General features: G+C 36.8%; 1 protein-coding gene across 4 annotated transcripts in view; it reads right to left on the bottom strand.

Annotated features, from left to right (window-relative positions):
* Positions 1-14,176, bottom strand: part of LOC136035803 (leucine--tRNA ligase, cytoplasmic-like) — a 217,657-nt gene that overhangs the window by 57,931 nt on the left and 145,550 nt on the right. For all 4 annotated transcript variants that reach the window (XM_065717779.1, XM_065717775.1, XM_065717786.1 and 1 more), the window contains exon 16: positions 12,330-12,590. In XM_065717779.1, coding sequence (XP_065573851.1) covers positions 12,330-12,590 — 261 coding nt within the window. The remainder of the gene's footprint in view (positions 1-12,329; positions 12,591-14,176) is intronic.

Below are 14,176 nucleotides of genomic sequence, written 5' to 3'. Positions count from 1 at the left end.
GGAGGAAGCCCATCAAGAACAGTACCTGAGTTTCCTGTGTAGCTTTTCCAACTTTAATGTTATATCAGGTACACTATATTTACTAATTAGAATCCGGTTACGTGTCTAAGGAGGAGTGAAAAGGAGAAACTAACAGTACCTGAAATAACTACTCCGGATTATTTTTAAATCAATTTTTCTCGGAATGGGGTAAATTCCTGCCGTATAAAGGACGGATTTATGGCAATATGTAGAGTACGGATTTGCCTGCGCCCGTCTTTTATATTTCCTTCGATTGGGAACAATTTTCCCATATCCAAATTATATTATTTTATAAAGGTCGTAAACAGTGCGCTGACGAAACCTGGAAAGATTATTAGTAAGGCTTATGCCCAACCATTGCAAAGAATCAATAGAGGAAATAGAAAAAGTGTCGCAATTAAGAGGAGATGAAGAAGTTGAAGCGAAGGATAAAAACTCACACTTCCCTTTATTCAACGAAAGGCCAATCCCAGAAAAAGCATCGGAAACAGAAGATACTATTTTGGAAAGACCAATCCTAGTCCAACTAATTAGGAGCAAATCATCAGCACAAGCCAGATAAGAAACATCAGAAAAGCCAGATAAATACATAGAGGATATTTTTGCAAGCACCCCAGATATACAACTTTTAAAAGTGTAGGTGACAAAATGATACCTTTTCTAACGCCTCTTTCAAGTTTAATAGTAGTAGTAGGAGAAGATTTCCAACTAAGGAAAGAGTTAGAATACCAATACTGCAGAAGCAGAATAACTGAAAAATTAAGACCTGAATTATAAAGGGAATAAAAAAGCTGGGAAGGGATTACACTGTCAAATGCCTTGGAAAAATTTAAAGCACAAATATAAATTCCTTTGCTCTTTGAATTATTATCCAGAAGAAGAGATGCTAGAATACAATGAGGATGCTGACAACCCACCCCAGGCCGAAAACCAATCTGGTTCTCTCCTTCATTAGTCCTAATAACTAGATGGGGAAGAATTATATATTCAAGTAATTTACTTATATTACAAGAAACACCAATGGGCCGGTATGAAGAACAATCAGCAGGAGATTTTCCCCGTTTTAATATTAAACTTATAGTGCCACACAGGAAACTCTCTTGAACACTAGATGTGCATATACACATCTGAAAAAGTAACTGCAAATGTAAAACAAGCGCAGGGCAACTTTGCGAAAGAAGAACTTTAGATATCCCATCTATATCAAAAGAATCAGATTTTAAATTCTTAATACCACTATATACAGCAGAACATGTAATGGGAATTGCATGTCGCTGGGAAATACGGATAGAAAGGGAAGGTGCGATGAGACGAGAATACACGGCATGTACGGAATAGCTAACAACAGAAAAATTGAAGAATAATACTTCTGCCAGACAGATGGTGGTATGGCATAACTGCAAGAATAATTATTTTCAAGTCTTGCAGAATTAAATACTTTAAACCATTCAAGTTTATTCACAGGAAATCCGTACAACGGTACCTTACTGACCTAAGACACTTCTTGTAATCCACTTTAGTTTTCTGTTTTAAATCCACAACACGCCCTGATCGTGGGCGGCCAAACTCGAAGCCAGAATTTAGCTTAGTTTTTCACAGTCTTCAAATTGGGATCTGTTGACCAGATTGATTTTTGATTGCCAATACGGATACGTTGTAACGGAACAGCTCTACATTCGGCTTCTTTCAAACAAGATACTATTCCTTTATAATACGAATTTAACTCAGAAACTCTGTCAGATCCGATATATTTAAGCTGCAACAAATGATAAAGTACACGTATAAGAGATAGTAGGGATGTAAGTGGTGATATGTGTAACGAGATATCTGCTTTTTTCCAATTATACTTTGAAAACCATTTTGATTTCTTTTTGAATTTCAAATCTGTTAGAACATAGGGAAGCGGAAAAATCACAGATAGTGGTAGGTGACCAATATCATGATCATCATCATGGAGAGTTACAATCGAAGAATAAAAAGATGAAGAGCACACAACATGGTCAATGTCAGTAGTCCTTCCAGAGCGACGGATATAGGTGGAGGGTAGAGATTTAGGAATGATGCGGTAAGCAGGAGAAAATCAAGAACATATTCCTTTGCAACAGAGTCAGTATTGATATTTGTATTAAGAACTCCGATCAATATGTAATTTAGAGATTGAGAAACAAAGCGTTTTTAATTAATTCTCTCGGCGAAGCACAAGCCTTCGCAAAAATTGTACTTGAGCGATTAGATCTATCATCATGCGGAAAATTTGAATTGATCAGGATAGTTGACCCCGCACGGACTGCTAAGAAGAATTCATCATGATAAATAAAGGATGGAAGTGGCGAAATGTGCATTACGGTTAAAGATACATGCCAGACCCCTGATGGACGACCACCAGTTATCCTGGAAGAGGTCAAAAATGTTATATGGTTTGGACTTTGATGTAGAAAATTAAGGCTAGCTGAAGTAAAAAAAATAGCTCTTGCAAACAAACTAGATCATACTGGCTGCATAATTCATCAATGAAAAAAGTCTTTGTCCTTAGTTCCATTAATATTGTAGGATATCACAGAAAACTGAAAAGTCATTGATTTGGATTAGGGTCCTTTTTAGTATATCTTGCATAATAGGACAAACTAAGCTATAAGATGGGTGATTTTTATCGCAGTTGCACATCTAGGGGGGCAATGCATAGTTTCACTTTCGTAGAGATGTGTGCTCCAGCACAACGTGCATGCTTGGGATTATCAACTGGACACGCGTGTTGAAATTGGTTGGGGGAACGACATTTAAAACAGCATTTTGGCAGTTCTTTGTATAAAAAGACAAAAAAGAAATCGTAGCCAAGTTTCAATTCTTCCTTTGAAATAAGCGTCTTCAAACTCGATTTCTACGGACAGAAATGAGCCAAGTCTCTTTGCATTTTGATGCCATTTCGAATAAAGAGTATATCTTCACTAGCTGATTTCTCAATGTTCATATACCATTTGTCTTTTAGTGGCTTGAAACTGCGTACTAATTCATAACTTTGACCTTATCGATAACTGTTTTCCGTTTCAGAGGATCGGAAAGGTCAGTGGGTGTGTTCGAAACAACTATAGTTGCATTGGTATAAGCAGTTGAAAAAGGCAGGGGGAGTTTTGGATATTCAAGCTGGCAGTTATCGAGGGCTGATGACATACCAACGACAGTCTGATCCAGCTGGGAGATTTTGGAAAATAGCGAAGGATCGCATGTTTTCTTACGACTGTAATAATGACATACAGGGGAGGAAATCGAATTGGTTACACTTGATGTGCACCTGCTTGTTAAGTAATTCTCTAGTGGGTATTATCAGATAATTTTGAGGGTTGCTCTTAGCGCATTTTTTAGCAATAAAGTTTTTACTCTATTGGAACTTGTGCTATCAGAGATGGCACATTAAAAGCGAGTGTATTATTATGGTATAGAATATAGTACAGTTTCATATACAATCAAAAGTCTTTCTTTTCCTTTGCACAGTCTTGACCGAGCATACTTATGTCCATGGGCTACAATATGTTTAAATTTAATTAGTGAAACATATTGAAGATTCGCCTTGGAACAAGAAATCTAAAGAATGAAGGGTTTTTGTACATACTACTTTTATTAACAAAAAAACGTTATAAATTCATAAAATCAGAGAAAAAGTGGTTAGAACTCAACAAATGGAAAAGCAAAACCTGACAAGACATGATATAGGATAAACTATAAGCAACAAGAATCATGAATTACAGAAAGGCGGGAGGAGGGGCATAGCAAGCAATTCCAAGAGGAAGTGCAGTAATTAGAGTTAAATTTAATCCATATTAAGAGGTATTTCTGAGAAATCTTAATAAAAATGCATTGTTTCTATTGCTCTATTAGACGCACCTACAAGAAAGAGACACACTTTTTTATTTGTTTATTTCAGAGAGATTTAACTGAAAATGCCACGTTTATTTGAGCAAGGACTATGCATATTTCACGCCACCATGACAATATTTAGCTGATCATCAATCCCTAGCAATCAATTCCAGAGGGGAGAATTGTGATTAGAGATAAATTTAAACAATATCAAGAGTTTTTTTCTGAGAGGTCTAAATTGAAATATCACGTTTTTTAGCCAGGAATATGCATATTCACGCAACGGTGACAACATGTAGCAAGCCCACCCCTTTGTAACCAATTTCAAAGGGGGAAGCTTGACTTTGAGCCAAGATTGTGTGTATTCACACCACCATGGCATTATTCGTTGAGACCACCCTAGCGAGTAATTACAGAGGAGGAGGGTTGTTATTGAGATAGATTTAAGCCAAATTAAGAGGAATTTCTGAGGACTTTTAGTGAAAATGCATCGTTTCTTTTGCTCTATTAGACGAATCTGCAAGAAAAGAGAGACATATTTTGCATTCGGTTATTTCCAAGATGTTTAAATGAAAATGCCAGGTTTCTTTGAGCAAAGAATATGCATGTTTCACACCGCCGTGACGATCTATGGCTGGTCCACCCCCTAGCAAGCAATTCCAGATGGAAGGCTTGTTACTGGTGATAAATTTAAACCGTATTAAGATTTATTTCTGAGAAGTCTTATTGAAAATTCCATATTTCTTTGATTCAAGACTATACATATTCACGCGCACCATGACAATATGTGGCTTGCCAGCCACCTAACAATCAATTTCAGAGGGGAAACTTCTTATTAGAGATAAATTTAAACTATATTAAGTTATTTCTGAGAGGTCTTAATGAAACCACCACATTTCATTGAGCCAAGACTATGTATATTCGCACCACTGTGGCATTATGTGGCTAGCCCACCTAAGCAAGCAATTCTAGAGCGAGAGGGTTGCTATTAAAGATAAAATCCAATCATATTAAGAGTAATTTCTGAGAGATCTTAATGAAAATGCCAGGTTTCTTTGACTGGGTATTATATTTCAGTCCCCCTCATCCGAAAGACTCTTTTAACACCTTACAGCTTAAATTTAAGCTGCAAAATATGTTAGTGCAAGCAATTAATGTGACCGTGTCATGAAATGAATGGCGCAAGATACCCTCTGACAACCTACACCATTCCAAAGGTATTTTTTCAAATTGCAACGGAATATTAAAATCTAGCAATGAAATGGCAAGTTTCCGCTTTTCTTATAAAAACAATTGTAATTTTTAGTTTAATAGGTTATTTTTGAAGGAAAATGTCTGGAAATGCGTTAGGTGTGATAATGTGCGCCAAAGGTTGTCATAGTGTGATATAATAACGTGAATTGACATAGTGTATCACAGGATTGGCTTGCAAAAACATGAACCAATGGATCTAAAGCGTGATAATATCTGGAAAATATCTTCGGAATGATGAAGGGTGCTAGAGGGCCATAATTAAATTAGCACGATGACGTGAATTGAGATTGTGTATCAAGTTAAGAGTGACATCCAAAAACACGAACCATTGGATTTAGATCCTAATTTTGTCATGAAAATATATGAAAAATACCTTAGGAATGACGAAGGTTGCCAGAGGATACCGTGTTCTATCCACAATGTGACAAGGTGACGTGAGTTGCTTGGACTAACATGTTCTACAAATTAAAGTTAAGGTGGAAGATGTTAATAGAATTTTTCGGCGGAGGGGGACTGAGATCTAACACCTAGTCAAAGAAACGAGACATTTTCAATATGACCTCCCAGAAATAACTCTTAATACGGCTTAAATGTATCTCTAATAACAACCCTCCCCCCTTGGAATTACTTCCTAGGATAGGCTACCCACATATTACCACGGTGACGTGAATATAGACAGTCTTGGATCAAAGAAACGTAGCATTTTATTAAAACCAATCAGAGATAACCGAGTGCAAAAAATGTGTCTCTTTTTTTTGTAGGTTTGTCTAAGGGAGCAATAAAAACGATACTTTTTTCATTAACATATTTCAGAAATACCTCTTAATATGGTTCAGAGTTTACCTCTAATAACATCCCTCTCCCCTTGGAGTTGCTTGTTATGCCCCCCTGCCTTTCTGTAATTCATGGTTCTTTTTGCTTATATTTTATCCTATATAAGATTTTTTCACTGTTTGTTTTTCCATTTCTTTAGTTTTAACAGCTTTTTCTTTCATTTCCTGATTTTATAACGTATTTTCTATTAATAAAAGTTGAATGTACAAAAAAACTTTCATTCTTTAGATATCCTGTTCCACGACGCATATTCAATATATTTCACTAACTTATCTGTAGTGAAAAAGAAAAGAAAGACTTTTGATCGTATACGAAGGTGTACCATATTCTAGCCATAATGATAATCTCGCTTTTATTTCATCTCTTGATAGCACACTCGAGTTCCAATAGAGTAAAAGACAATCAAAAAATGCACCAAGAGCAACCCTCAATATTATTTGATAATACCCCCTAAAGCATTACTTAACGGCCGGTGAATATCAAATGTACCCGAATTCTAGTAATCATTTTTCTCCCCTGCATCTCAATTATTACAGTTGTAGGAAAAATGCACGATCTATTTAATCATTCTAGAAAGTGGAATAGAGAATTCTCTGTGTGTCAAATAGATTAAAACATAGAAAGTATTACCCGAATAATAATATTAGAAAAGCTTTCATAGTCGAGCTGTCAAGCGCTCCTAGACAGATCCCATTGGATTGAAATCTTTTTCGAATCCTAATGCGGACAAAAATAATTAGATTATAAAGGTTCCCTGAGAAAAAGAAAAACACATTGAAAGAAAAATTAAATCCTTTAAAGTATTATGTAACACCAGTGTGTGCACTGCCATTACGTTACAGGCTCCGTGCGCGCCACCATTACGTAACCCCCACGTGTGCGCCGTCATTACGTTACATCCCATATATGCACTGTCATTTCGTAACATACAACGTGTGCGCTGCCATTACGTATAAGCCACATGCACCGTCCTCACGTCAGCCCCACGTGTGTGTCCCCCTCAGTCACAACGGGGATTCCACGTTAGACTAGCAGACTCTAACAAGTCCTATTACGCAACAACAAAAGTAAACAAAACCTATTATGTAACAACCAAAAAACACTCTGTTATGTAACAATCACCTGCATAGAAAACATTCCTTATTGCGTAACATGCACCTTTGTCTTGCCTTTAGGTTATCGCCGTTAAATTTCTTCGTAATCTTAAATCGTTAAAGGAAGAAAGTAATGCGGCTATGGGCCATTTTAAATTAATTGAGTGGATACTTCTTTTGCCTATTTGGCAAGTTTATTTGGTCTACTGACAGCTATACACCTTTTCATTTTCGGGCAACCATCAATGGCCCGACGAAAAGCGGGTCGTCTCCGAGTAAGGTGGGAGGATTTCGTAAGGAAAGATTTAAGGAAAATGGGAAATCCTTTGGATTGATGGGGATATAGGAGAAGCCAGCATAGTTGTGTTGGCATCAGGCGGCTTGGTGCTGCAATGAGTTGTCAGTAGTAGTAGTAAGGCACACAGCTTTAGAATATGCTCAACGGTCAGAAATAATATAACCCTCGTCAGACAAATGTCTAACCTAGTGTGAAAATTGGTGTGCGTGTAAATGAACCCTCGTTTAACTGAGCCTCGAGCAACTAAACCCTTGTAACTGGACCCCCGTGCAACTTAACGCTCATGCAGCTGAGCCCCTATGCAACTGAACACCGTTTAAACTGAACACCCATCCAACTGAACCCTCATGTCGCTGAATCCTTATGTAATTGACTCTTCGTGCAACTGAACCCCATTTAACTGAACCCCGTGCAACTGAATACCCGTGCAAGGCAGCCCCGTACAAGTTAACCCACGTGCAACTGAACCTCCGTAGTCAGTTTTTCACCATTTTACAAATATGAGATAATATCATAGGGTATAAGACTAGTAAAAAACCTAGTAGTAGTAAAAAACCGACTAGTAGTAGGGTAAAAAAAACCTTGATGGAATTGTTTCTTTTTTTAAAGCCATGATATAAATCAAACAGTTCGTGGTAACGAGCTGTAAGTAAGGAGCGATGAAGCTCAATAGTAACCGAAACTCTAAGAAACAGTGTCTTGGTAGCAATGGATACATCAAAAGAATCAAATTTCGATGCTTACTCAGAATACATTAAATTCATCAAATTTAATGTTACTAATAAAAGTTACGACCTAATAAAAGGGGGGAAACACTTCTAAAACATCAAGTGATCTTAATGAAAAACATACCATAAGATTCAGCATTTCGGATAACCATAATGTAAAGGTTTCAAGCTGCTGTTAATGATCGTATCAAACCAGTTACCCAAGAACATCAGGAGGGGGTCATTCGATCGGAAATTAATAGTCCTAGTTCCATTTTAAGTGACCAAAATATTTAAGGACAGCTAGCCCACCTCCAACTCCCATTTTTTTCCAAATTATCTTCAGCATAGTCGAAACATCCGATACCTATGTCTTTGAGGATGACTAGAACCCCCATAGCCCTGGTGGGCAGGGGTAGAAGCCCTGAACTTTCTCCATTATTTGAATATAATATTGATTGTTGGGAGGCATACAGATACTTTTCGGGGGGGTGGGGATTTTCAACCGGGGGAGGGGTTATATGGGAGGATCCTTCAACGGAGAAGTTTTTCGAGGGAAAAGGGACTGACAATGAAGGGGGAGCTGGATTTCCCGGCATTACTTTAAAAAAAACTATCAGAAATTAAATTAAAAAAAAAGTTTTCTCAACTGAAAAAAGGAGCAACATTAAAACTTAACAGGAATTATTACGTGTATGAGAGGATTGCCCCCTCATTAATTCCTTGCTGTGTACACTAAAGTGTGACTTTTTGTTCCAATTATTTAACAATGACTCTTGAAACACAAGGGACCTTCAATTAGTTTAATAAGCTTTTTTATAAGTTATAAAAACACTTTAGCGCAAAGAGCAAGGTATTAAGGAGGGGGCAACCCCCTCGTATACGCAATACTTTCTTTTAATTTCAAGTTTCAATGTTGCTCCTTAATTTCAGTTGAGAAAAGTCTCTTGCCCCGGGGACTGTAGGGGGTTTCGTAAGTCACAAAGGCATTGTTTTTCGGCTTTTGTATTACAATGAACAAAATGGCTATGCCAAATCTTAACCGGATTTTGGGGGGAAAGAGCGTGGGGAGATTGGTTGCTTTCCGATCACTTTTGACTTCTAAAAAGGCACTAGAACGTTCAATTTACAATCGAAAGGGCTCCCTCCAAAGTTTATGCGACCACCACTTCTATATGAAATGCGTCTAGAAAATATTTTAATAAATATATCATTGAAGCTTTATGGCTCTTTAGTATAGGCAACAATATGATTTTATGAAACATATTTTATATGATTTATAAATGATTTTATATGATTTTATATGATTTTTATATGATTTTATCATATTTTATATGATTTTATATGATTTATGAAACAAAAGATGCTTTGCATCTGAATCAATGCTGTTCCATGTACTTACTACGTTGTGTTTGTTTTTTCTTGTGTTTCTTTTGTCGGTGTTATTTGAGTAGTTCATACTTAGATAGGGAGCCGTGACTAAGTTTATCTTTTCATCGTTTATAAATTCTGATTACCACAGCTTGAACTTATATTATTTTCAAACATGGAAAGTCATTTAGGGAAACCTAAAACAAAGAGATTATAGGGCAACCATGCCTCTCCCATTCCCCTTTTCACTGTCCTCTCACCAAAGACCTCCGATAAAAATTTTGTGGTAGCCTTTTTCGTTCAATATACCGGAAAATCCGATAACTATAATGTTGGGGATGACGAGACCCCAAACAACCTTTGAGTATGGGCTGTAGCTTATACAATTTATTCACTGTTTACATATGAGATTAGTGATTTGGAAGGGGTGGCCATGTTTGATTCTTGGTTTCAAAAAAGGGTAAGGGTATTCAGTTGAAGCTCTTACGGAATCTTAAAGGATTATCGACCTAAATCAAACCACACTATGTTCATATAGCCTATAAAAAGGACACACCAGCCATATGCAGAAATGGTCAAGAGTATTAAGTCTAAACTTACAGCATATTATGAGTGGAATGTTCAACACAGCAAACGAGAAAATGCATACATGCATGTTACTACTACTACATTATATGCAAACTACTCCTACTATGACTGCTACTACTACTACGACTACTACGGCTACTACTAAAGTCAGGGGTATTAAGGTGAAAATTTCAGGGAATGTTGATAGAAAAGTTGAACTAAATGAAAAAAAAAACAATGTGCAAGGGCACATCAGCATTATCTTGTGAATGGCTTTGAGGATTATATTGGAACTTTCAGGTATGTTGAACTAACCCAAAAGGCACTACGTACATACTGCTAATACTACTACAGCTACTAATACTACGACAACTGGCCTTTTTGGAGGGTCCAGATTGACTATTCCCTATCAATTTATTCAGGTGCCAGTACACGTTATTACTATTGTGCCGTCTGGGTGCATCTTCCACATCTTCAACTACTACTTCGGCTACTGCGACTACTACTAAATTTAACGGTATTAAGCTAAAAGTTTCAGGGAATGTTGATGAAGAAGTGGAACTAAATCAAAAGACTTAAGAAGTTATTACCTTGTAAAATCCCTCGAAGACAATTCCATCCTCCATGAAAAACTTCCTGCCGACAATTTCAGCTGGAAAACTTTGCTTAGCCTACTTTTATTTGAAAAACAAAGATTTATTTTTTAATTTAATTTCTTATAATTTTTCAAAGCCGTCTCCGTAAAAAATTTTCCAAGGAAGTCTCCCCCACCCTCTCTGTGGTATGTCTTCCAGGAAATTCCCCCCTCCCCTCAATGGAAAGTTTTACCGCAAAAATCCACCAATCAGCTTCACGAAAAAATACCCAAGACAATTCCAACCCCACTGAAAATTTTCCCAGGAACATTTGCACATGTAAAATTTTAGGAATTGAGTAACCAAAGAGAAAGTAAAGGAAATAAAAAGAGTTTCGTGTAGGAATAGTGGCAAAATCCCCCTGGACAGATCACCCCTTGAAACTTCCCTCCCCATGGAAAATTTTCCTCGTGGAAAAGAGGGGGGATGGATCAAGGCTCCTACCTGAAATCTCCAAATTTCTAAAAAGTTTTGTTTTGAATTTTTATATTTTTGCGTAAGTTTTTGCTAATACAATTCACCTATATTGGACCATATTGGTATTAATCATAGCGGCGGAAGTTTCTTTTCTACTTGCATACATTGAAATCATTGAAAATTTACAATTCAAATGACAATTCAGATATAGCAAGATTATAACTATTTCTATGACAAGCAATATAAATCCAGCAATATCTACTTGTAAATACAATTCTTGAAACAAAATTTATCTCAGCTAAATAAGCTTTATCAGCTAAATATTGGCTAGACATGATAGATGAAAATGATTTCATTTTATGTACGTCATCTAAACTCCTTATACTAATTAATATCGAGACAATACTAAGGGAATATTAAAAAAAAACCAACTGTTCACTTTCGTATAACAAAGAGAATGGGAAGCTTATAAGAGCTGGATCTTTTGCAATATAACATTGGAAATATAGGAATTAAAAAAGTTATTGATTAAAAACAACTATCGCAACTCCCAATACGGCTCCGGGTTACTTAACTTGAAAAGCAGAAGACCCCGATTAAACTTGGGAGATGATTACTCAACTGTGCAATAGAATTAACGCTGAAATTTTCCTGTAAGCTGATACTTAATCAGCAATTTTCATTTTCAAGAATTAATTTAAGACAAGATCGCGTCTGCAAAAAGTAAGCCTAGGTTTGCTAGGGAAAACACTGACAGGTTAAACAGCCTAGTTGATTTTAAGTTAGTAGGTCTACTCGGTACAAAACTCATCTTTCTTTACCCCCCCCCCCCCTTCACTTTTATTTTCACCGTTAGTGGGTTTCCACTTGGTGAAAATTATTCTGCAGTCAATCGATTTTTATCAGGCCAATGTGAATTCCGGTTGGAGGAAGGGATAGACATACACATGTTTTTATAGGCTTGAACTTTGAGGCAATAAGTCAAGTTTCATCCTACAAAACTTAATCTTATCCCACAAATTTGTGTACAATCCTGAGGATGTAATCCTTACGAGGGAGGGATAAGAACATTTTCTCTTAGAGGTCGTATGAGTGAAAGGGCAGGAGAGGTAGAATCTTTTTAGCAGGTAATTTTTAGTTTTACCTGGAAATCCTTCATAACAACCTCATACGGTGGGAGGTAGGAGGTTTTGATAGTCATTCAGCTTGAATAGAAACTATAAAATTATTTTTGTATCCCTCTTTGTGGAGGTATGCTTAAATAATTGTTAAAACTAACCGTGCAACGTTCTTGCAGAGTCGACAGGATAATAGCTTGCCATCTTGGATAGGACTTGGCTATCCAAATGGTGGCATGAGTTGGCTCTTCAATTTTACGAACAGCTCCTTTCTTGCCAGCCTTCCCAATTATCAGGGTTTTGTACGCTATCTTTCTAGTTCGGAACCCATGAATGGCCTCATCAAGGTAGTTTCGAGCACGAAGAATTTGAGCATCAATCTGAGCTACTTTAGGCCAAGACTCGTTGAGTATACTACCTTCCTAAAAAAGTATACAAACCTTATTTGGTATATTTACATTGACTCAAACATATTTTGTTATATTTAAATACATTATCTTAACTAGACGCCAAATATAGGTGAAAATACATTAAAGACGGGCGAGATGGATAAGATTTAACTTAAATGGGATTTACAGGATACCACTATAGCAATTATCATTCAACTCATGTTATATTAGTGGAACACCCGATCTTTCAAGCTACGTAATAAGCGTAGACAAAGTTTTGTGTTGGGTTCAGTAAAAGAAACAAGGTGAGTAACTGCAATGTATACCATGCTTAGGGACCGACTGTCGTCTATAGAGGGTAAACTCTAAAAATATAAGACTAGTGGAATAAAGAACGCACCGAACTATACTTGTCAGCATTAGCCAAAGAACGGAGTTTTCACAACAAGGGACTCGCTTCTGGCAAGGTATTACACACAGAACTATACTTGTCAGCATTAGCCAAAGAACAGAGTTTTCACAACAAGGGACTCGCTTCTGGCAAGGTATTACGCACAGAACTATACTTGTCAGCATTAGCCAAAGAACAGAGTTTTCACAACAAGGGACTTGCTTCTGGAAGGTATTACGCACCGAACTATACTTGTCAGCATTAGCCAAAGAACGGAGTTTTCACAACAAGGGATTCGCTTCTGGCAAGGTATTACGCACAGAACTATACTTGTCAGCATTAGCCAAAGAACAGAGTTTTCAAAACAAGGGACTCGCTTCTGGCAAGGTATTACGCACAGAACTATACTTGTCAGCATTAGCCAAAGAACGGAGTTTTCACAACAAGGACTCGCTTCTCGCAAGGTATTACGCACAGAACTATACTTGTCAGCATTAGGCAAAGAACAGAGTTTTCACAACAAGGGAGTTGCTTCTGGAAGGTATTACGCACAGAACTATACTTGTCAGCATTAGCCAAAGAACGGAGTTTTCACAACAAGGACTCGCTTCTCGCAAGGTATTACGCACAGAATTATATATGTCAGCATTAGCAGAAAAAGAAAGGAGTTTTCACAACGAGGGACTCGCTTCTGGCAAGGTATTTATACAGATTTAAACGAAAGTTCTCTCGACTTTTCAAAGAGATGTTTCACTATTTTATGAAATGTATCTAATTTGTTTGGTCTTGGAATATAATATTTTTGGTTGTGGAATTAAAATAATAAAATAAAATGAATATCATATAATAATATAGGAACTTTAGAGAAAGTTAAACACCATTTCTAAATTATGTACTTGATGTTTTGATGTTCAATTTCTGCATTGTGATTAACAACATAATCATTAACGATCGAACCCTAAGTATTCTACGAACAAATAGTAAGTGAAAAGAGACACAAAATACCCTTACATATGAGATTCTAGAATGAGGTGAATTGAATAGAAGTGGATTGAAGGCCCTTCAATAATCCAGGTTGAAAATCCTTGTATGACTCTGAATTTAATATCACGTAACGCATCCATTTTTCTATAACATAAATCCTATATTTTATAGTTACAATTGCCAGAGTTGGGGCCACTGGTCCCATTTGTCCCAGTGGCTCCAGGAATAACGCTCTTAATGGATT

This window comes from Artemia franciscana, chromosome 2 (assembly GCF_032884065.1).
Source record: "Artemia franciscana chromosome 2, ASM3288406v1, whole genome shotgun sequence".
NCBI classification, from domain to species: domain Eukaryota; kingdom Metazoa; phylum Arthropoda; class Branchiopoda; order Anostraca; family Artemiidae; genus Artemia; species Artemia franciscana.
This window is presented reverse-complemented; position numbering and strand designations above follow the sequence as displayed.